This window comes from Xiphophorus maculatus, chromosome 14, assembly GCF_002775205.1.
Source record: "Xiphophorus maculatus strain JP 163 A chromosome 14, X_maculatus-5.0-male, whole genome shotgun sequence".
In the NCBI taxonomy this organism is placed as follows: domain Eukaryota; kingdom Metazoa; phylum Chordata; class Actinopteri; order Cyprinodontiformes; family Poeciliidae; genus Xiphophorus; species Xiphophorus maculatus.
This window is the reverse complement of record NC_036456.1, coordinates 24304486-24327670: the sequence shown is the minus strand read 5'-3', so window position 1 is coordinate 24327670 and position 23185 is coordinate 24304486. Positions and strand designations below refer to the sequence as shown.

General features: G+C 35.6%; 3 protein-coding genes across 6 annotated transcripts; 1 reads left to right on the top strand and 2 right to left on the bottom strand.

The window, feature by feature from the left end:
* Positions 1-1976: 1976 nt before the first annotated feature.
* On the bottom strand, positions 1977-23116 carry LOC111611191. 4 transcript variants are annotated; one of them, XM_023347013.1, is made up of 5 exons: positions 23033-23116; positions 6361-6416; positions 5892-6248; positions 2726-3088; positions 1977-2435 (listed from the first exon to the last, which is right to left on the bottom strand). In XM_023347013.1, exons 2-5 carry the CDS (start codon positions 6413-6415, stop codon positions 2212-2214), a joined length of 999 nt encoding a protein of 332 aa, XP_023202781.1. In that variant the 5' UTR covers position 6416; positions 23033-23116; the 3' UTR covers positions 1977-2211. The 4 variants fall into 4 exon arrangements, with proteins under 4 accessions (XP_023202781.1, XP_023202783.1, XP_023202780.1 ...); XM_023347015.1 differs by having other exon boundaries at positions 5892-6245; XM_023347012.1 differs by lacking the exon at positions 23033-23116 and adding an exon at positions 8424-8571.
* LOC111611193 (Fc receptor-like B) lies at positions 14564-18984 on the top strand. Its single transcript, XM_023347019.1, has 6 exons — positions 14564-14618; positions 15183-15440; positions 16244-16489; positions 17272-17385; positions 18211-18279; positions 18835-18984. The coding sequence occupies exons 1-6, from the start codon at positions 14588-14590 to the stop codon at positions 18957-18959; spliced, it is 843 nt and encodes a 280-aa protein (XP_023202787.1). The 5' UTR covers positions 14564-14587; the 3' UTR covers positions 18960-18984.
* On the bottom strand, positions 20103-21327 carry LOC111611187 (zinc finger protein 22-like). Its single transcript, XM_023347002.1, has 2 exons — positions 21251-21327; positions 20103-21111 (listed from the first exon to the last, which is right to left on the bottom strand). The coding sequence occupies exons 1-2, from the start codon at positions 21294-21296 to the stop codon at positions 20120-20122; spliced, it is 1038 nt and encodes a 345-aa protein (XP_023202770.1). The 5' UTR covers positions 21297-21327; the 3' UTR covers positions 20103-20119.
* Positions 23117-23185: the final 69 nt, after the last annotated feature.

Below are 23185 nucleotides of genomic sequence, written 5' to 3'. Positions count from 1 at the left end.
ACTAGAAGAAAACTTTCAGGGTAAAAAAAGGACGTTTCCAAAGTCATCATTATATCCATTATTTCATTATATCCTGTCTAGGGTGACACCTAGTGGAGACAGGCAGCAGCAGCCCTCAAAACCCCACTAGGGAACAGCATGTTCATATAAATACTAATTATTCATGCAGCCATAATATCTGCCATCTGATCAGCCTGATCACCTTAAACATTCACTCATTAATGCATTTTTCTACAAAATGTCCACAGATGAACCAGACATTGTGTTTCTTCACTTCAAGCTGCTTCAGTCAGTTGGTTAAACCAACAGTTGGTTTAACAAGTTGGTTAAAATGATTATTTTTCTGCTGCTTGTTTCATCTTATTGTAAGTAAATCTGTTTACACGAAATAAATCAATAAAGTTGAAAAGACGAGGATGCAGAATAATAATATTCACCAAAATCAGTAAAATCTATAAAGATCCAACCAGGAAGTAAATGATGTTACCTCAGCAGAGATCATCTGCAATGTGTGGTTTTGTCCACATGGTGGCGCTCTAAGCTCTGACTAAAAGCTGCTCAGCAGTGAAAGTTAGTATTTCTCCTCCTTTCTGTCTTTATTCAGTTCTGATGTGAAAACACAGATTTAGAAATGTTTCTTTAATGAAATGTGTTTATTTCTAACAGCTTTAAGACGTGATTATTGAATATTGATCTGATCAGTTGATCAGCAGCTTCATCCTGATGCTTCACTCTGTGATCTTCACTTCAGTTTACATGAAACAGAATCAGGAAACAACATGAAATAATTTAGTAACATTTGTTGATTTAATTTATTTTGATGCATTAATTGAACATCTTTCATCAGATTCTATGTTTCTACTTCCTGTTTATTTATTTAACTATAAAGATAAAGATTTAACTGAGAAAAGTTTGAAAAACACTGAAAACAAAGAAACAAGAAAAGTTGAATATTTTATTAGCTCAGCAACAAAATATCAACATACATAAATTAAATGATTGAAGTTTAAATGTTTTTGTGATCAGTAATTCAACAATCCAATTAGGACTGAAGACACAAACTAGACCTGAGTTTTAACAGAAATAATTTCTAAATATACCTGAATAAAACAAAGTTTATATTGTCTGGAAGGAAAAATGTACAATTCAATGTAGAACTCATAACTAAAAATAAACATTTTGAAAGAGTGAATGAAATAAAATCTGCTGGAAACCTCATATAAACTGTCTGATCAAATCTGATCATATTTACTGCAGTTCTTGGAAGAATAACTTTATATTTTAGATCTGAAATTCCTGCATATTCTATATTCATCAATGTCTTTACTTTAACTATTCTACTTTGTTTAGGTCTGGGAATAAAAGATATAAAAAATTCTCTGCAGTTGATAATCACACTTTAGAAAAAAGCAATAAGGATATTAATACAGTAAGATTAAAAACACACTTTATACAAAATCATGTACATTAAATTCCCATTGAAAATAAACCCAAAAGATAACATTCACACATAATTACTATGTAAAAATATTCAATAATAATTAGCAGAAAGAGAAGGAGGGCACAATGCAGATATGAATAAAAATAAGAATAACATTGAAATGCATGTGAACATCAACATGTGAAGTGACTTTGTGAAAAATCAAGACTAAAGAAAGGAAACAATATACAAGCATAAATATATTTATATAACAGTATAATGAAAGTTATATGAATATATATCTATTTTTAAATAGCTATGGAGGAAATAAATAAAATAAAATGGGATATATTATTCTTAGATCATATATACATGTTTTATATTGAAGAATAATAACAGTTTAAATTTCTTCTCACTCAGTTTTGAACAAAGTCAGGAGATAAAATTATTGATTCTTAAGCTGCAAAACTGTTTCTTGTGCATACATGTTTAATAAATGTGTTCTTGTTCTTTGTTCAAAATACAAAATTTCACTTTCACTGCATCAAGATATCAACTGTAACAGCTGAAGAAACCAATCTTGGGTCAACTGGAGCAGTGATCCCAACCCTGGTCCTCAGAGCCCAAAGTCCTGCAGGCTTTAGGACTTTCCCTGTAGCCACATAAATGATTCAATGATTAAAACTCCTCAGCAGAACCTGATGGCCTGCAGAGGAGCTGATGGAATCATTGCAATCAAGTTGTTAGAGCAAAGTCACATTCAAATCATGGAGGATGTTGAGCTCTGAGGATCAAGGTTGGGGATCTGAACTAGAACCGTCCTTAACACTCACTGTGAGTTCGGTGATCTGTTCATCTTCTGTTTCCTCTTCTTTTGTTTTAATAACATAATGATGAAGAATCAAACCAATAATCAGTGCAGCGATCAGAACGGCTCCAATAATCAGAATGGCTCCAACAATCAGTCCAACATGGTTGTTTCTGCTTCCATCTTCTTTTCTTCCCACCACGTTTTCTGTAAAACAGAATCAGAGCTGAAGGTCAGAATCCATTTCTCTTCATCTGCTGCTCTCAGACCAGCTGCTTTCTGCAGCAGCTTTAGAAAACAAACATCTGGTCTGACAGGTTCACTGCAGAACCAGAACCACATCTGGCCTTAAAGGGATATTCCCCCTTAGATTAGCCACAGCCCCCACAGAGACTCTAAAGACATTTTCACCTTTAAGAAGATTCACTGATCTGAACATTAAAACACTTTATGCAACTTCCTTCTGTCACTGGGATATAGAAACCATGAAAACTCACCTGGAGGAGGCGCTACATCCAGGAAGACGATCCAGATGGGGTCAGAGGTCAAATTTACTGTCTTCCTGCCGGATGATACTCTCTGAAAAACTCGACACTCGTATTTTCCCGAGTCGCTGGTCGTCACGTTGCTCAGAAGCAAAGACACGTCTCCGTCCTTCATCCGTCTTTCCTGCAGCTCCACCCGCTTCCTAAAAGATGGATGCTGGTTCTCTGGATCAGGCTGCTCATCTCTGAACAGGAGGACATATTCTGGTTCCAGGTCCGGTCGGGTCCACTGCACAACCACAGCAGGTTTGATGTTGGGGAGTCGGCATGGCAGAGAGACGCTCTGTCCAGGAACAGCTGAGATCATTTTAGAAACTACAGGACAGAGAAAACAGAGCAGAAAGGTCAGAGGTCAAAGTGAAGCGGTCCACTTCCACAGCAGCAACAGAGACCAAGGAGAGACACTGGACTCTGACCTGGACTGGAACAACAGATCTGGGGCCTCATGTATAAAACGGTGCTCAGTTTTCACACTAAAACATACAAATTTAGAAAAGTGTGGCGGATAAAATATCCGGATGCATAAAGGCGTGCACACCTTTAATTATAAATCACAATTTGTTGGAAATAGAGAGCAGCTGCTGGTCGCCCTGTTAACATCCATAAATATATATGTAAATGAGTATAGATACCAAGAAGTCTGCCGCCACGTGAACCAGTAACCATGGCAACGTCCTTGTTGTTGTATCAGTATAAGTATTTATGATAATAATAATATATTTTATCTAAAAGGTGCTTTCAGGGCTCATAAGGTAGCCTCACAAAAATAAAAATAATACATTTTAAAGAAAGAAAAAATCCAAATAATAAAAAAGATAAAATAAAGAGATTGTGAAAATACCTGAACAGCAAAACGTTCAGCGATTTAAAGACAGACAGAGAGTCAGAGAGTCCATTGACTGGGAATGTGGACGTTTATTCTGAATAGAGAAATTATATTTACAAGTTTATATTTACAGAATATAGATGATTTCTGTCCATAAAGGTTCATTCACAAAACGTTCGGCTTGACTGAAGGATGACTGCAGCTGGACCGGTACCGGTACCACACGGCTCCTTCTTTAAGTGTTGCTCAGAGCTCCAGGATGGTCAGTCTGGATTAATCTAAACACTAATAAACTAATAAATTTTGACTTTGTTTTAACTCCTCATTTAACTTGTTCATAACTTTACCCCATGAATTGAAATAAAAAAGCTTTTTCTACAAATCCTTAAGTTTGAGTTTCCCCTTAAGTACCGGTAATATCCCCATCTCTTTCAGAAAACAGGCTCTCTATGAGCTCAGGCTGAACTTTATTAGATGTGTGAGGGACCAGTTGCTGGGGACTTTAGACCAAGGAATCCCCCAAAACCCTCTTCCATTAAAATATGATTCTATTTTCTTTCCTATGAATATTTTGTTTTGCTATTATAAAGCTCTGTGTTTCATTGTCCATGTTAAGCTGAACATTCATAAATATGTTGGTAATTATTCTGGCTGAGAGTGAAAAGAGTTTAGAAAGGGATCAGTTTTGAACAGGCGCTTAGGGCAGCCTTGGGTCCTAAGTTTCTGTGCTGAAGAAGCTCAGTAGAACATAGCAGCCATAGTTTGACGCACGTCGGATTTATGAATGTTGTTTGTATTTTCAGTAAAAAATGAAACTAAAGAAAATTTACAACCACCGCATGTCTCGACATCACTATTGTTTGAGTGGGCAACAGATGCCTTAAACATGATTTGAGTCATTTTAAATTAAAGCTCTTCAAATTTAAGGATTCTAGATTTTAATACTAACGGGTTTGGTTGCTCATAATAACCAACATTATGGATGATTCTAACGGCTCGTTTCTGTAGGATATTTAGTGGCTGTAAAGAGCTTTTGCAATAATTCCCCACACCTCTGAACAATATGTTAAATATGGCAAAATCAGAGAGTTATATAGAATAACTCTACATTATATTATTCTGTTATTCAGAACATGTCTAGCTTTAGCCAGGATTGATTTGCTCCTGCTTAGTTTATTCTGTAAATGTTTAATATGATATTTCCAACTGACTTTGTCATCTATTATTACACTGAGAAACTTATTAACATAAAGCCTGTCTAGAGTTACACCTTCTATCTGAACTTGAATTTTAGTATTTTTGTAGCAGTTTCCAAAAACCATGATTTTAGTCTTGTCCAAATTTAGTGATAATTTGTTATTGTCAAACCATTTCTTTAATTTACTGATTTCTATGGAAAGAAGTTGTAAGTTTTCACCAGAGACAAGAATATTTGTGTCGTCAACAAATTACACAAATTTAATACATTAGACATTTTGCTTATGTCATTTATATACAAATTAAATAAAACTGGTCTCAGTACTGACCCTTGAGGTACTCCACACAAAAAAGTAGTTCTGGACTGGACTACAATTTCTGGGTCCTCTAACCAGAGCTGGCCCGAGGTAATGGACCGAGAGGGTCAGAACCCTCATAGCTAAATATGTTTCTGATGATGATATATGCTGGCACAGAAACTGTAACTAATTTATCCCTTGAACCAATTAAATGTTTTAACTTCACAGTTTCACTTTAATGATGAAATAAAATTAAGATGTTGAACTTTTGTCTTAGAAGAAGAATTATTTTATTCATCCCAGCAGGGAAATTATTTCGCAGTTGCAGCAAGAATTTTTTTATACACAGATTAACACACACACAACGGGAGCTGTGTCTGCAGGCAGCCAGCTGAGCCGGCGCCATTTTTGAAGGAGGACATGCGGCAAAGGTCGTCGGGACCGGGTGTCAAACCCGCGACGTCCGCAGGTCTAAGTCCTCCAAATGTGGGGCGTGCTAACCCCCTGCGCCACCACAGCACGCCACATTCTTCAGCAGTATTGTGATAGAATCACAGTTTTCATCTATTAGATCAGCTGACTTCCCAGGTGAATTTGATCTAGAATCACCACTCTATGGTGAGGTCAACTTACTGACCTCTAGTGCTTAGAGATGTGATCAAACATAAACTTTAATAAAGAGAGGCTAAAGCATTTCACTAAAAAACAGTTTCTATTTATACTCAACAAAGACCTAAAAAGTTCAAAGAAAGTAAAAAAAAAATAAAAAAAAAAACAAACTGACCAAATAACTCACCGTTGAGTTGGCACTTTTCCTTGTCGGAACCGTCTTCAGTTTTCACGTCACACAGATACTGACCAGAGTCTTCAGTCCTCAGTCTGGACACATGGAGTCTGATTCGTCCTTCTCTGAGGACGTCTTTGTCAATCTGGACTCGTCCTGAAAACTGTTCATCCTGAGAATCTGGAATCTCAACACCTCCATGGACCTGATAGAAGATCAATTCTTTATGAGGAGCCACCAGCCTACAGTAGATGAACAGATCCCTCCAGGATCCCTGAGTCTTGGTGGTGAAGGTCCACTCCAGAGTGATGCTGTGGTTCTCCTGTGCCTGATAGCAGCTCTGTGTCACATTCACTACAAATGTTGCTGCTGAGGAGACAGAGAGGGAAAGAGAGGAGCAGACACACTGAGAACTGGAACATGGGAGTCTTTCAGCTCCATCTAGAGAGCTTTCTGTCACAAAGACAAGATGGAGACTGACCACAGAGACATGAGCTGAGGATGAGGAGCAGCAGGATCCTGGAGATCATCTTCATCCTGAGAGAGGAAGAGGAGGAGAGGCAGCAGAACATCAGGAACATCATCACTAACAATACAAGGAACATCTGGATTCATAACTCAGCCTGACTTCATTTAGATCATACTTATCTCATGGCATAAACAAATAAAGATCAGTAGCTGTTCTATTACAGGATTTTATCAATCACAGCACAGATCATCTCTCTCCTCTAAAACATTTGCTGGTCTTTCTTTTTGTCTTCTTGTCGATGCATTCCTCCTCTGGGAGCCAGCAGGGTCAGCAGGGTCAGCAGAGTAACTGAGTAACGGTTTACATGAAGGCAATTCCTAACTCTCTTCATTGATGACGTGAGAGACGGGGCCTCCCTTTCTGTCTCCTCTCCAGGGGCCTCATGTATAAAAGTGCTCAGTTTTCACAAGTTTCAAACGTTGACGGACGATTTAAAACATTTTTTTATAAAGCTTCTGGTAAAAGTTTATGGCTTCCAGGTTAAGCACAAAATGGAGGATTATAAAATGTTTCACTTAGACTGATCAAATCTGAAGCTTAATTAGTTTAGCTTAATGTTTAGTTTTAGTTTAAAAGTTAATGCAGAAAACTGACAAGAAGCTGTTAATTATTATAAAACTGCTAAAAACTTGTTTGATCAAATTGAAACTAAACATCTTTGTTAACTGAGTGTTTCTGTAATAATCGCTGTTACACAGAAACGGACGTTTCTCTGCAAACATGACGCATAGAAAGAAAATATGCATATATAGCAAATATTTAATAACTAAAAGCTGGAATGACCTTTGCATCGAAATCTTCATGAAAAAAACAGCAAAGTCACGTAAAATAGGCCCGTATTACAAAAATCAACACATGGCGAGAAATTCAGCTTTTAGTAAAAAACTCTACAGAGTTTATAGCGTTGTTATTAATATAAAACATTTTATGTAATAACAAACTCCTACCATTGTTGTCACCATTGGTCCCTTCAAAACAATATTTTAAACACATAAAGTGAAACAGAATAAAATCATTTGGAAATGATTTAAAACATGAATCTGAAGAAAATCAATAAACGGCTCAAAGTCATAATTATTACAATCTAATAAGTCAAACAGAACAAGTTCAAACAAATCTGTTCTTTGTCAAAAAGTTTGGTTTCTTTTCTCCTTTTCTTCCTAAACCAAATAATCAATATTATAATTAGAGCCATTGCTACGGTGGCCCTGAGGTGCAAACCACTTCAACAAATTCAAAAACACAACAACATTAACAAAATGGAGACCTGAGAAATCGCTGATTGGATAATAGGCATTAATACGTTTACGCTGAGTCCTGATGACGTCGCCGTCATCTTGAAAGCGGCAGAGCAGAAAACCTGCTGCTTGAACTAGTTTCAACGGTTTTACAGTACAAAGTGGATCCACTGCCTTTACCTTTCACAGGTCTAATATGTGGAAATAGTTGATTGTTGAACCTTCCTGCATTAAGCCTTTTATTGTTTAATATGAAGTCAGATTTTCATTAAATCAGTTTTGAGCAAAATAAATGACATCATGATTCAGAGATTTTATTTTCATCTACATGTTTTTAATGCTGCAGTCATTCTATGTACCTAAAACCTTTTTTCCAGCTCAACAATAAATGATTTCTCACTGCACTGAGCAACTTATTTAACCTGATTCCTTCTTTAACTATCATGTTTATGGTTCAAAGTTCAGTTTGGCTCATCTTAAAATCTCCACCATATTTTTCAGCAGATCGTCTCAATAAATGATATAAAATCTGTGTTTCTATTATTGTCTGTGGTTCTGAAACAGATTCTCTAAACGTCTGTCAGAAACCAGAAAGTCGAATTATTATTTTAAATACATCTCTGACAAACAATAGAAATCAGATTTTTATCATTTTAACAAGTTCTAGTTTGTCAACAGCACTAATGATTATCAAGCCGTTAAATATTTTAACAGAGTTCATCTTAAAAGAGTCAGAATAAAAACTGACCAACAATAAACCAGAAGAGACTGACTCACCTGTAACCTGTTGGATTAAACCTGTGGAGAATTAAGATATTTCCAATTGTGCTCTTTGCTGTTCACTGGAAAGTTTCTGGGCCCCACATGGGTTTATGTGTGGCCCAGTAGGTGGAATCACAGTAAAGACAGAACAAGTGTGGAGATCTAATAGGATATTTTCATTTAGTGCTCAGACCCTTCAGGCTACATTCCTGTACTTGTTTGTTCTTGTCTCTGGTTAATAAAACAGCCTCGTTCATCACACACAACGTTCCAGCTTTTCATATTAAATCCACTTCCTGGACTATTTTTATCTTTGTCGATTTTCTTCCACTATTCATTATTTTTACACAATTTCTAAACACATTTTCAGCCACTAAAGCAGATTTTCCACTTTGATTTTAATATGAACCACTGAAGATGAACATGATTAAAGCCCAGATGTCAGAAATTAAACAGAAATAACTTCAATCTAATGATGTGAAAAATAACCAGTTAATGGTGCAAACAGGTTTAGAAGATTCAAATCAATAACAAACAGAAATCATCCAAATAAGGGAGAATAATAGATGATGGATTATTAATCCAGCCATAATTCACAAAGGACTGAAATAAAAATGAAAAGTCTTCCATTAGTCATGTCAAATTTAACTGATACAAAAAATAGAGATAAAACATATAAAAATTTAATAATAATAGAAAACAAAATAATGCTGTAGCCAATTAAAGAGAATATTTAATAAGATAAAATAAAACTGAGTAAAATGAACACTTATTAAAGAGAATTACAGAAGTTCATGTAAAAGTCCAGCATGGCTGCTGCTACTTCAATCAATATCACATTTATCTGATCCTCTATTTTATTTTAAATATAGAAATATTCTGTTCCTCTTTCACACTGACGATGTGACTCAGTTTAATTATTCAAGCTGAAACAAAAACAAAAACATCCCCCGTCTGCAGTTAAGTTGACGGTTAAGTGAAACATGACTGTTCATGTTGGCTGTGGACGGAGTCTTGTCTAAACCTAAAACTTCCTTATTGCTCAGAGGAAAAACAAACCTTCTGCCTCCTCTTATTCTTTCCTCCAGGTTGAGCTGCTCAGGTCACAGCAGAGGTTCCCAAAGATTTTCTGAGCTCCTCTATGGATTACAATAAAATCCCCCCAAAAGAGAAAAGAAAAATCAACTGGTCTCACACATCGTTCAATCAGAAATAAACCTAAACACATACAGTACAGACCAAAAGTTTGGACACATCTTCTAATTCAATGGGTTTTCTTTATTTTCATGACTATTTATAAGGCAATAAATCCCACTTATTAACCTGACAGGGCAGGTTGACCTATGAACTGAAAACCATTTCAGGTGACTAAATCTTGAAGCTCATCAAGAAAATGCAGAGTGTGTGCAAAGCAGTAATCACAGCAAAAGGTTGCTACTTTGAAGAAACTAGAATATAAGGGCTATTTTCAGTTGTTTTACACTTTTTGTTTAGTGCATATTTCCACATGTGTTATTCATAGTTTTGATGCCTTCAGTGTGAATCTACAATGTCAATAGTCATGAAAATAAAGGAAACTCATTGAATTAAAAGGTGTGTCCAAACTTTTGGTCTGTACTGTATATTGTTTTCAAACTCCACTGAAGTTTATTTCACACTTCAGGTTGCAACAAAACAAACTACAAACCATCTTTACAGTCAAACACTTTTGTGTAACTGTTTTAATTTGTTCATTCATCCATACAGCTTCCACTTTCCCTCCTCAGTGGATGGAGTCGCTTTTTCAAAACCAAAATGTTACCAGTTCTGAGGACAAGAATGTCAAGAAAAGTAATCTAACTATCCAATAAAAAGTCAAGCAGAGGGCGTGCCGTGGTGGCGTAGTGCAGTGGTCCCCAACCACCGGGCCGCGGACCAGTACCGGGCCGCGCAAGAAATAATGAATTACTTCCGGATCTTTTATTTTGAAAATCCTAAACTGGATTTTACCGGTTACGTCTTGCGCGTCAAAATTGAGCCAACTTGCAGCAGATTGAGTAACAAAACAACATCGGAGTACTGTGAACCGTCGCTATTTCGAGGTTCACCTTTCACGTCTCGCTGCTTCACGGATTTGCATCGTGCATTGTGTTCTGCATTCTGATTGGCTAAACAGTCTCTCCGCTTCTTCTCTACCTGTGTGTCAACAACGTTGCGGTTTAATATGTACACATACGTAAAACAGCTTGCCATATTTAACATAATCAATGGTGGTATGTCGGTTTATAAGAATCTTTTTGCCCAGAAAAAAAAGAGCAACAACAACTACCAATAACTATGTTATTCTCTTGAAAAAACACACCTGCACCGCAGGCTTTAGAAGAAAAAAAACCGCTACAGAGCGGAGTCAGGATGCAGCGGCTCAGTCAGAAGAGCAGTGAAATACACGTGAGTCACTATTTGTCCTACTGTACTTTGTTTTGTTTTTTTCATAATCATTTTTTATTTTCTCCCTTTCTAATGCAGTGACTCGGGTCACGGTGGGGCGGCGCTGATCTCCGCAATTCGGGCACAGGAATCCGCCTTCAGTTCATATTAAAATTATTATTTTACAGTACAGTAGTTATTTGTAAAAAAAAAAGAAAAAAATTGTTTACACAGTACTTTTTATTTGTTAAACAAATGTTTGGGCCTGTAAAAAGGTTTTGTTCTTTGGTTTCAATGTATTATGGAGTATTACTCGATACTTATGACGCGCTTCTAGCCATATTTGGTTTCATTTTTGTACAACGGCTCCTTCCTCCTCCAGTTATAAATAGAAGCTTCCTACAGATTGTTGCATTAGTACTGAAGATGAAACATTGCAGAGATGGAAGATTAAAATGTTGCTTTAAGGTCAGAAACTAAAAGGATCAAAACATTTTATTGAAGATATTCTGTTTCTGAGCTTTGTTTAGACAGATCTGAGTTTTCAGGCAGACAGGAAGTTGAGGAGATCATCTTGGAAAAACCAGGTGTTTGTGTTTTTATAGCTAACTGGTTAAAAGGCCTGTTGTTGCTTTATGTTTTATTAAAGTTTTGAACTGAATTAGCCTTGCAGTCGACAAAATCACCTCAATGAGATTCAGATTAAAAAAGATTCAAGTATAAATTCAAAAATATTTTATTGGTCCCAAAGGGCAATTAAATAGAAAACATAAATTAAACAAATAAATTTCTTATCATAATTTCCACCATGATCTTCACCCATCAGAGAAACCAGTTCTATTCTTTCTCTCTGCTGGTGAAAGCAGTGATTTTATTTGCCTTCACTTGTCACATTGTTTTCTTTTTATAAACATGCTTATGGAAAATAATGTGTTTGATCAGTGCAGACTCTATTAAAAGTTTGTCATGACATAAAATAATTTTATTCATTTCCTTCTATGCAGCCACTACTACTGGTTCTGAAGCTACAACTCAGTTTTAAGGTTTCCAGCCTTTCACTGTGTGACTCCATGTTTCTGCCTGCAGGCTGTAGGTGTTTTTTAGCAGTAAATCACTTTGTTCATCTGAAATCATCAGTGGTTTCTCTGTTCTTACAGAAGTAAATCATTCTGTAATTCAGTCTCTCTTTGACTAAACAGCTTCACCTTGTTAGATGCATTTTGTTCTGCAGGTATTTGTTTAGAAAGTTGTTAATGTTGGAGGATTCTGGTTTCCTCTGCACACCACAGCCTGACCTTTGACCTGCATGAGGCTGGATTTTGCTGCTGTTCTGCAGCTGGTCGTCTGAATATCTGGTGAGGACGGGTTCTTGGTTCTGATCCAGAATCTCAGGATCATGTTACCTGATCTGAATTCAACCTGAAGCATCAGGATGAAGCTGCTGATCAACTGATCAGATCAATATTCAATAATCACGTCTTAAAGCTGTTAGAAATAAACACATTTCATTAAAGAAACATTTCTAAATCTGTGTTTTCACATCAGAACTGAATGTTCAAATTCACCTGATGGTCGACGTTTCATTTGTTCATATTTGATGATGTCAGCAGAACATTTATAGTTCTGACATCCATGTTCTCTGATATCAGATTTTTCCAACAAATAAGTGATTTTTAGAATATTTGTTGAAATTATTTTTACAATGTGGTATTAAAATAATAAAAATTTTCATCAATTTCAAAAATGTTTCATTCAGTAAAGATTCTGCAGAGTTCAGACTTTGAGTTTGTGCTGATTATGGGAATACATGTTCTCTGATTGAAGAAGTTTGCCAAAATAATAATAAAAAGCTGTAATATTATATTTTAATAAAGAAAAAAACATGGAACAATGTTCAGTTAAGAAACGTGAAAAGCCACAAACAAGCTGTTTTATCTCTGCTGGTGCTGATCTATAGGAGGGAAGCTGACATTCCTAAAACATAGTATGATATGGTGACACATTTCAATGCTGGTTCTGACATTTGTTCTGGTTCTGCTTTATCATTTTAACCAGTATGGAGATAGTCTTTGGTTTAAATAAATCATTTCCATTTATAAAACCTCCACTGAAGCCATTTGATCTTCATTTTGCTGAAAACTCCAAAATAAAAGCTTCTGATTGTAAACTGGAGCCATCAGAAGATTTAAAATCAGAGTTAAATGCAGAAGTCTTTGCTCTTCTCAGCTTCCTTTAAAATAAAACATTTCTGTTGGCCGGACCAAAATCTGCCATTTCTTATCTGGACCAGAGTTTTTCTCTGGACAATAAATACCACTTAATATCAGCTGCATGTTTTTCTTTACCAAAATAAAGAAACTGATGCATCCTGACTTTCTGTTGTTGCATCACTCAAACGTGTCAGAGCTTGTTTCTGTCGTTTCTTGTTTAGGTCCAAGGTTATGCTGTTGGTAGATCTATTGTTATTTATTTACTTTGACTAGACCCTCCTCCTGGTCAGTCAGCCTCCTGCTGTGATTAACAAGCTGCTGTGGTTGATCTGATTGTTTGGTGAAGGAGTGAAACAGTTTTCAAAACAAAATTAATGTTTATATTTTAACTTTTGTATGAAGTCCACTCGGAGAATATTTCTGTTATTTTTATGAGTAAAGAAAACGCTCCTTTTTGAAACCAGAAAACTCTCCATGAGTGCTTTTCATTTTGAGTGAGTCGAAAACATCCTGAGAATCTCTGGGATTTTTTTTCCTGGATATTAATATGATACAAGATCAGTCAACACATTGACTGATCCATCTGGGAACTGTGCCAGAAATATGTGCTTAGACTTGCCCTTTGACTTCCGCTGCATTATGCACAACCACAACTTGTCTCAAACTAAAACGTGGAAAAACACAAAACTGAAAGCAAAAATGTTTTAAGATGAAAATGTTTCTGTGCTCTGGTCTCTTCCCTCTCTGTCTCCAGCGTTCATCAGGAGACACTCAGGGTATGAAAAGTGTTGGTTCTGATCCAACGAAGCTTCAACATCTTAAAAAAAAAACATTAATATCCAACAATAAAAGAAGACAAATGATTTACAAATAAAAAAATATCAGAACTTCTCAATTTCAATATCAAAACTGTCTTTTTTAAATCTTTCATCAAAACTTCGCTAATATGTCTCATTTATTTAGAAACAATTTCTGATTATGTTGTGTTTACGTGTCACCACCAGAGGGCGCAGTAACAACTGTAACCCATATAATGCTGGTTCAATGGAGCTCAGCAGTGTTGAGGACAAAGTCCATCAGTTTCTGGATCAACGTGAATGAACGACTTTCATCATGGAGCATCAGATAAAGTTTTTGGATCTTTATGGACTTTTACTGAAGTGACATCAGAACCAGAGGAAAGTATTTAATGGTCACCATGGAAACTGGAGGAATAAATAAACCACTGATTGGATATAAATGGTGAATGGCCGCCAATGTTTGCAGCTGTCATCTCTTCCTGCCGTCTGGTTGACCTTGGACTGATGAAGTTTGGGAATGCACCTTTAATTTCAGATCTGCTGTTCATCTGATATTACCTGTAGCTGCAAACTGCACCAGAGGTTGGAGTGATGATGACTTTCCACTGATTCCTGCAGACTCCAGTGGACCAAAGTGTTTGACCTCCTTTGAGTTTCATGACTTTGAACCTGGAGATCATTCTGGCAGGAAGCTGCAGTACGTTTGACACAAAACCAGAGCTGAGATGAACAAACCGCCTTTCTGCCAGTACAGCAGCTCAGGATGGAGGTAACAGCTCTCTGTGCCGCCGTTGGTGAGTAAAAATCAGCTATAATTTACTTTAAAGACTTTTTAAAGTAACAAGATGGTTTATTTCTGAACCATCTTGTGTTTTATTGATTCTTACTCACTTTTCAGGTTTAGATTTATTTATTTTTCCTTTTAATCCAGAATAAACTTTAGTAAAACATTTCTCTCAAGTCAAGGTCTAACCTAACCGTAACTAAAATACAACCAAAACAAGAATGTTTTTCATGAAAACCATGTTCTGCTCAATAATTACTTTATTGTGGGGAAACGTTTTACTGCTCCTCCAGATCAGATCATTTCCTGCTTTGGTGTTAGCATTGATCGCTATCGATTTATCAGGTCGGATCGATTATTTATGATGAGCAACAGTAACCAACTCTCAGCTGCATCAACTCATCTTCTTTAGTTGTTCAACAGCAAAACTGCTGAGAAAATACAAATAAACGTGATTCTGTTTTAAATAACCTCAGCTAAAGCGTTTGATCAATAACTTAAATAGGATTAATGTTTTTTTCTGATGTAAATCAATCATAAACAGATTCTAAAGAACATTTTCTCCTCTTTGCAGTTTGTCTGAGACTCTTTCCCAGCAGATCCCAGTTCTTCCAGTATGAATCTTTGACTCTGAGCTGTGAGGGAAACTCGTCTGAGTTTAGAGTCAGAAGAATTACACCAAAACAAACAACTGAACTCTGTCTCCAGTATTCAACTCACATTGATAAAACTGAATGCTTCTTTTCTGAGCTGTATGAACACGACTCAGGAGTTTACTGGTGTGAATCTGCAGCAGGAGAACGCAGCGACGCCGTTAACATCAGTGTAACAGGTGGGATAAAACTCTAACACTCAGACTGACTCAGTGTGACGAGAGACGACCTGTTTGTGGTCTGGCAGAGAGAAAAGTCTTAGAAACACCAAACAGGATGTAGATAAAAACTTGGTGAAGTCAAACATTTGAGGTTTAGTTTCTCAAACTTCTCTGTAGATTACAGAAATATTAAAATCGGAGTTTGATCTTCTCAGCTTGTTTCTGTTTCTGCTCATGAATCAGAGCAACACTGAATGCAACAAATATCTAAAAATGTTTGCATGAAGGCAACGCAGGTCTACAGTATGATGGAGTTTTAGGGCCATACTAAGAATAAAAAACAAAAAAATAAAATTGTCAGAATAAAGTTATAATACTATCAGAATAAACTGCAACTTTATTCTGGTAATTTTATTGTATTTCTTTTCTTAGCCCTGATACTCTGTCATACTAGAGAATATCACATTTATAATACAAAGATTAATTATGAAGATGTTCTTCCTCATGTTTCATGTAAAGGGAAAATATAAATCAGCTATTATTTGCAAGTATTTAATTTAAAAAAAAGGATTTATTGACTGATTTATTGATTGATTTATTGATTGTGATTGACGTTAAGGAGGACGGTTTTGATCCTGAATAGTTTCAGGAGAGAATCAAAGGAAAGTTTACAACCAAGTCGTGTTCTCTGCTGTTTATGAGATTAAATCTGATATTCTGCTCAAACATCACAGGCTCGTGTGTAAAATGAGTAAAAATGTTCATAAAAGTTTTCTTCACTTGAATCTCGTTGTTAAATATTCAACATTTTTGTTTCTCAGATGAACCTTTGATCCTGGAAGGACCTGAACATCCAGTTAGTGAAGGAGAAAATCTGACTCTTCACTGCAGATTCAAGCCACCGTTATCCTCCGGTCTAACTCGTTTCTATGGAAACGGGGTTCTGGTCGGGAGCAGCTCTACGGGACGGTTCACTGTCCGGAGCGTTTCTAAATCTGATGAAGGATTTTACAAATGTAACGCCTCTGGAGTCGGAGAATCAGCCGAAACCTGGCTGGCAGTAAGAGGTGAGGAAGTCTCAACATGAAGTCTCTCTTATCAATCTATCAATAAATCAATAAATCAACATAGCATACTTCATTAACGTGACATTTCAAAGTGCTTTACATCATGAAAAACAAACAAAAAACCAGTAACAGGCATTACTTATGTCTGATTGTGGCTTTAAGCTAAACTTCATGTTTTATTTATTATATTTATGCAAAGACAAGAGACAAAAATATAGATTATTATACTTTTATATTATTGTAGAGCTGCCCGTTCATTTTGAAAAGAATTAATCCAACATTACCTTGTTTTATGATATTTCTTACTTACATTTGTAGCTTTATTGGTTTAGAATGATGTGAATCCAAGTCATCTGAAATAAATACGGAACAAATTGATTCCTATATTTGAGTTGTTTTGACGACTCTTCAGGTGACTTTAATTTTAAAGTCCTCTCTCTACGTTTAAATGAACTGAAGAGAAACTGAATTACCTGGTTATTAATCCCCAGTTGAATGAGCCGTAACCATAAAAATCCATTTCATTCTGTATAAATTTGAACATCTTCCTTAAGAAGGAGTTGCGATCATTTCTAAAGTTCAGAGCATTTATGGTTTTTATTGAGGTTACAACCTGCCACCAGTTTACATAGAGCTGCCACAGTAAAAATACTCCTAAAAGTAAGTTTTTTTCAAAAACAAAGTTATTCAAGAAAATGTAACTGACTAAATGTAACTATTTACTGCCCAACTCTGCCCATATGTATGTAGGCCAGCTAACCTGCTCTGCTTTCCTCTTGAAGGACGCAGACCTCAGACGTTTACTGCTGCTTTCGCACACATTCTGCTTCCTGCTGCGGTCGGCTGTTTTCTGCTGATCATGATGTTGCTGCTCTGCGTCGGGAGAAACCACAAAGGTCAGTGTCTTTTCTAATAAACAAGAATTTCACATCCTGTTGCTTTTCGTTTGAGTGTTTCTGCTTGAACATGGAGGACCGTTCATGAAACGAGAGTAAAAAGCTCCATAACCTCTAATTAATATTAAAGTTATTAAAAGATGGTTTCCTACAGCTGATTGTTTCCTTTTGAAGGTTGGCTTTTTTTTCCTGAGATATATAGAAAAACTCATTTTTAAAACATAACTGGTAACAAGGTGTTATATTCTGCATAAAGAACTCTGCTGAAAACATCAATATAATTAATTATAAACTGCTGCATTTCAGAGCTACAAACTTAAATCTGCAATATTTGCTCTTAATTATAATGAAAAGTTTTTTAGTCATCAGTTTCATATCCATCTTCAGTTGATTAGATTAAGAGTTTAATATCTTAAACATAAAATATGAACTGCAATGACTTTTTTTTGCTAATTTAATGACTTAAATTAGATTTGGCTCAGCAACTTTTCTTGTTTTTATCTGTTTGAATGAAATTAAATTTCAATTTGGTTTCTGAAGATCATCTCTAAACTTCCCAGTTGAGGAATAACAATCCTCCTGTTGGCTGCTTGATACTCAAGATGAACTTTTACCTTAAAATAAAGAGTTGAATATGTTGAACATAAAAAATAAAACTTCACTAACATTTTGTGAGTTGATGTTCTTATTCAGGAAATTTTTGTCTGATTCAATACGAGTTTGATCTGAAGCATTTCAGTGCAATAAAGCAAAAACAGAAGAAATCTATGAGGGAGTGAATAAACTTTTTAATTTTTTCTCGTACCTTATTTCTTATTTCTGCAGGGTCAGTGGACAGCGTTGTGTCCTACACCGTCAGCGTCACACAGGAAGGAAAAACTCACCGAATCACAGGTGAATCAGTTAAAAAGTTCCTCTATCACTCTGTGTTGATATGAGTTAAATGGTGTAAATTTATCTGCTTTTTGGAAAATTACTGATGTTGAACAACAATTTAAAAAAAACAGAACCTGAATGCATCATAAACCAGAACAGTTGCAGCTGAGGGGTTGAAAATTATTCAGTATGAAGTAATTTTCTCTTCTGTCTAGTAACAAACTGCGCCGACGCGTTTACGTGGTTTTGTCGACTGTTTTTAATGCAGAAAAAACTTGGCCAGGTTAAAAATACCAGCGACCATCACCATGGTAACAGGAAGAAACTACAAGCAGCAGTAAAGTCATAAAAAGAAATAAAACAAGACAAATTTATTTTTTCTTTGCTTAGTTAATTTTACAAACACAAAAATTTTAAAAAATAACATAAAATTCCTACTTTAGCAAATAAGAGAGCATTTGGTGACAGAGCGACAGACAGATAGATCATTTTCAAGCATAATTGCTGGAGAAAATATACTGTTGAGAAGTCCAGTGATTTTTTTTTTCTGTCTTGATGATGATGTTCTTCCAGAGCCTCAGAACGAACCAGTTCTAGGACGGGTTCGGTACGTCAGAGACAGACAGACGGAAGGACGGCTCAGGACTCAGGACCATCAGTCCAGACTCGAGACTGAAAACCCCAGAGGCTCTTTATGAAAAGACCTGGATAAGAAGGCTGGTGGAGGCTTCTGGTGGGTTAGAGGATCTAATAAAGACTTCCTGTTTCTCCCAGCTGTGATCTGAGAGCTTTCTTAGAAATCTGACACTTGTTTCTTTGAGATGCTTCTGTAACTGGTTACATTCAAGTACATGCTTCATTTTAAGGTGGTAAAACATAATGCTAGTATTTCCTCTCTTCCACACACTTTGCAGATCACATTTTTCTCCTCCTGGTTTTACTGTTTAAGCGACGGGATAATTTAAAGCCCAGACGTTGTTAACTCTGTACATGGACCTGCGAGGTCGCAGTGTGCTGCACTTTTACACACTTTTACTGTGTGGTTTCAGAAAGACCGCCATCCAATCACCCCGCAACACAGAATAAAGTCGATAAATATTTACAGGCAAAAAAAAAAAAAAAAACTTCTCAGATTTAATTATGACTTAATAAACTTTATCTCTGCATCATTCCCATCAAATGAACAGAAATATTTATTTTTGTCCTGAATCTCGAACTCAAGCAGAAAATAATAATTTTAAAAAATTGCATTCAGATTCAAATTTAGACCAAAGTATTTCATTTGTAACCTACCAGCAAATATATTGCATTCAGTAACAGCCAACATGAATCCACTAACCAAAATCATCGAAGTAAAACTATAAGTACAACAAACATACAATAACTCTAAAAGCATTCAAATTCATTTTTCAATTAAGAAACAATTAATATGGAAACAATGTTACGTAAAAAGAAACATTTAGATGGAAAGGTAAAACTACCAGAACAAAATGATTTCTTATTTGAAATGATGTTTTAACAAAGCTGCTACATTTTCTAAATGTCATCCAGCTATAAATACTCCACTTCAAAACAGCAAGTCACTGAGAAAATTCAAAGGTTCAAATTATGCCGTCATGTGCTCTGTGCTCCCTCATATGAACAGATGAGTGAAACTTTATAAACATGTCACACAAGAGGAAGACCTCTCACCTGTGTGAGATCTCAGGTGACGGACTAATCTAAATTCAAACCGGAACGTTTTTCCACAAGTCACAAGAAAAAGACTTCTCACCTGTGTGAGTCTGAAAGTGTGCAGAAAGATTAGATTTTTGACAGAAACGTTTTCCACAGATTACACATGAGAAAGACTTCTCACCTAGTGAATTTTAAAGTGTACAGAAAGATTAGATTTTCGAGAGAAACCTTTCCCACAGACTACACATGAAAAAGGCTTCTCACCCGTATGACTCTTCATATGACAGGTTAAATAACTTTGGCAACTAAAATGTTTTCCACAGCTCACACATGTATAAGGCTTCACACCTGTGTGAATTCTCATATGACGAATTAAAGTGGCTCTTTGCTTGTATTTTATTCCACAACTTGGACATGAAAAAGGCTTCTCACCTGTGTGAATCCTCATGTGAATATTTAAATCAGATTTGTAAGCAAAATGTTTTCCACAAGTCGCACATGAATAACGCTCCATGTGATTTTTCATGTGTCGAGCCACAGAATTTTTTTGAGAAAAGGTTTTATCGCAAATTTTACAAGAATATAATTTTGGGTCAGTGCGAGGTTTCTTGGGTGTATTTTGTTTTGAACTGCAAGTTTTACTTTTCGGCTGTTTGGTTTTCTGACATCTCTCTTTTTGTTTCTGTTCTTCATCTCTCTTTTTTCCTGGGTCTTCAGAACTGCTTCCTTCCTGATCCTGGTTCTCATCCTCAGCAGAGCCATGAGAGATGAGTTGGTTCCTCTGTGGTTCTGTTTCATTGTGGATTATTTGCACATTAGAAGGAATCACCAAAATGTGATAAGTTTCCTGTTTCAGCACAAGATGCTCTTCATCCTGACTGATGCAGAGTTGCTTCTTTTCCTCTTTGAGCTGTTGATGTTCTGGTTCTTCTTGCTCCTGTTTTATCTGCAGAGGTTCTGGTTCTTGTTCGTGTTTTATCTTCACAGGTTCTGGTTCCTCTTGTTCCAGTTTTATCTGCAGAGGTTCTGGTTCTTGCTCCTTTTTTATCTGCACAGGTTCTGGTTCTTCTTGCTCCTGTTTTATCTGCAGAGGTTCTTTTTCCTCTTGATCTAAAGTGGAGTTTTCCTCTTGGTTGCTGGGCTCATTGAGAACCTCCTCCTCTTTCCACAGATCTGGACAAAAAAAAAAAGCTTTGAAATGTCAGTCAAAGATCAAAAACTTCATCTAAACATGATTTTCTTGGATTATTTTAAAACTAATAAGTATGAAAAATTAACTCAGCTAGATGAATCAAAATTTGATATTACATACGTCTGGCTGAGAAAACAAGATCATGATAGCTGAACCAGTGTCTCATCAATCCAGAAATCTCCTTCCTCTACGTAGATACAGAATATACATCACATAAAATAGTAATATTCTTTATTTAGTTTTTATTTTAGTATTTGAAATTTGGACGTGACTTTATACTTCTGCCTCTTGGATTACATCATTTTTAAATATTAATGTTACACTCGCCATTATTATTTCCAAGTATGTTATCGGTTATTATCGGCATTTGGAGTAACTATCAGTAGTTATTGTGCATTCCAAATAATAATGAACAATAACATTATTAATGCACATTATATTAATAATGTGCACACTAATGTGCATATTAATGCACATTTATGTGCATTTTGTGTTATTTATTTTAAATCTATTTTAACTAACAAGAACAAACATTTTTATTTTGGGGGATTGCTTTATGATATCTCAGATTTGTCTAGTCCCGGTTGATGAGTCTAGTTTTTGTACTACAGCAGATTAAACATTTCTATGTAGTGATTTTTAAAGACATATTCACAAGTTGTTTAAGTATGCAAATATGTTTTGCACCATTTGCTTTGGATCATTTGGGACAAAACCGTAATTTTTTTCAAACGTTTGATTCAAAGACTACAATTTGTGTCTTAAGAATTTGAAAAAGTGTGTAACTGCTGTTTTGTATTTATGGGTAAGTGAAAGAAAATCTACAATTACAAAACTCCTAAACTTCAACTTCTCAGTTTACAGGGCACAAACAGCTTTTCACCAAAATGCCTCCATATTCGACTCCCATGCAGGAGTTTTTATTGATTCTGGAGGTTTACAGATCAGCAACTTGGTGTTGGAAGCTGTTTTTTTTTTCTTCTTTTTAGTTCATGGAGGTCCATCATCTTTGGAGCATTCCCAGTCAGATGTAAATCAACGACTCGTTCATCCCCCACCTGGTTCATTTGAGTCTATTGTTTGGAGAGGAATGATGGGAATGCTCATGTAATTTCTTTTGAATGAGGTTCAAAAGAAATTTATAGATTCTTCGAAGCTGAAACTGTAAGTTTCACCCTCAGTTCAGGGAGATTATTTTTCTTTTTTTGGGAAAGATGGAGTCTTTCAATCTGTTTTCGACTGTTTATTCTCTCTGTCCAGAGCCTGGAAATCATTGGCGTCATTGTCTCTATCATTCATTTTGAGTCTATAGTTTTTTAACTGCATATCTATGGTTAAAATTGAATGAGTTTTAACATATTTAACATTAATGTATCAGTAAACACTTAAATTTGTTCTATATTTATACAGAGAAAATAAAATATACAGGAAAATAACATAGAAAAAACCTAAACAACGATAAATATAAGATTAAACATAAAACTAATCATTTTCAACACAAACTTTAACCAGCTAAAGAAGCTACAGATCAGAAACTAATTTATTATCAAAGGTGAAACGAATACACAAAAATTGTACTCAGGTAACAGTAGCACTACTTCAACATATTTTTACTTAAATAAGAGTAAAAAAGGTATTTGATGAAAAGTTTATTCAAACACAGAGCAACTGATCAAATTATCAATCATTTGATATTTAAAAAGTACATAATCAGATGGACAAAATATAAAGTTAAATAAAAATGTTGTTGTTTTTTAAGGAAGAAAATTACAATAATTTATATAAGCAACAAAAAAAAAAAAAAATAAGGCATAAAAAAGTGCAGGTCTTTTCCTATCTTCTCCCTGGACATTTTTAACATGTTTTTAACTCTAATCAGTAAAACATGAAGGTGTTTCGTACCTATCCGGTGTAAGATGATCCTCGGTATCCGGGTAAAATCCATCAGTCTGCGCTGATCCTCCATCTCTTCCTCCATCTTAACGTTGATTTCTTTCCACTCTGTGAATGTTTCTCCAGCAGGAGTTACCTGCTCGTTGATAAACTCTCTCTGAG

Bases quoted from the DNA above. Each gene is read 5' to 3' on its own strand.
- LOC111611191 (XM_023347013.1), bottom strand. From the start codon at position 6,415: ATGAAGATGATCTCCAGGATCCTGCTGCTCCTCATCCTCAGCTCATGT. The intron at 3,089-5,891 runs GTGAGTTATTTG...TCTGTCCTGTAG, and splicing joins GGAAAAGTGCCAACTCAACG to TTTCTAAAATGATCTCAGCT. The intron at 2,436-2,725 runs GTGAGTTTTCAT...TCTGTTTTACAG, and splicing joins GGATGTAGCGCCTCCTCCAG to AAAACGTGGTGGGAAGAAAA.
- LOC111611193 (XM_023347019.1), top strand. From the start codon at position 14,588: ATGGAGGTAACAGCTCTCTGTGCCGCCGTTG. The intron at 15,441-16,243 runs GTGGGATAAAAC...TTTGTTTCTCAG, and splicing joins CGTTAACATCAGTGTAACAG to ATGAACCTTTGATCCTGGAA. The intron at 16,490-17,271 runs GTGAGGAAGTCT...TTCCTCTTGAAG, and splicing joins AACCTGGCTGGCAGTAAGAG to GACGCAGACCTCAGACGTTT.
- LOC111611187 (XM_023347002.1), bottom strand. From the start codon at position 21,296: ATGAGACACTGGTTCAGCTATCATGATCTTGTTTTCTCAGCCAGAC. The intron at 21,112-21,250 runs GTATGTAATATC...TTTTTTGTCCAG, and splicing joins TCTTGTTTTCTCAGCCAGAC to ATCTGTGGAAAGAGGAGGAG.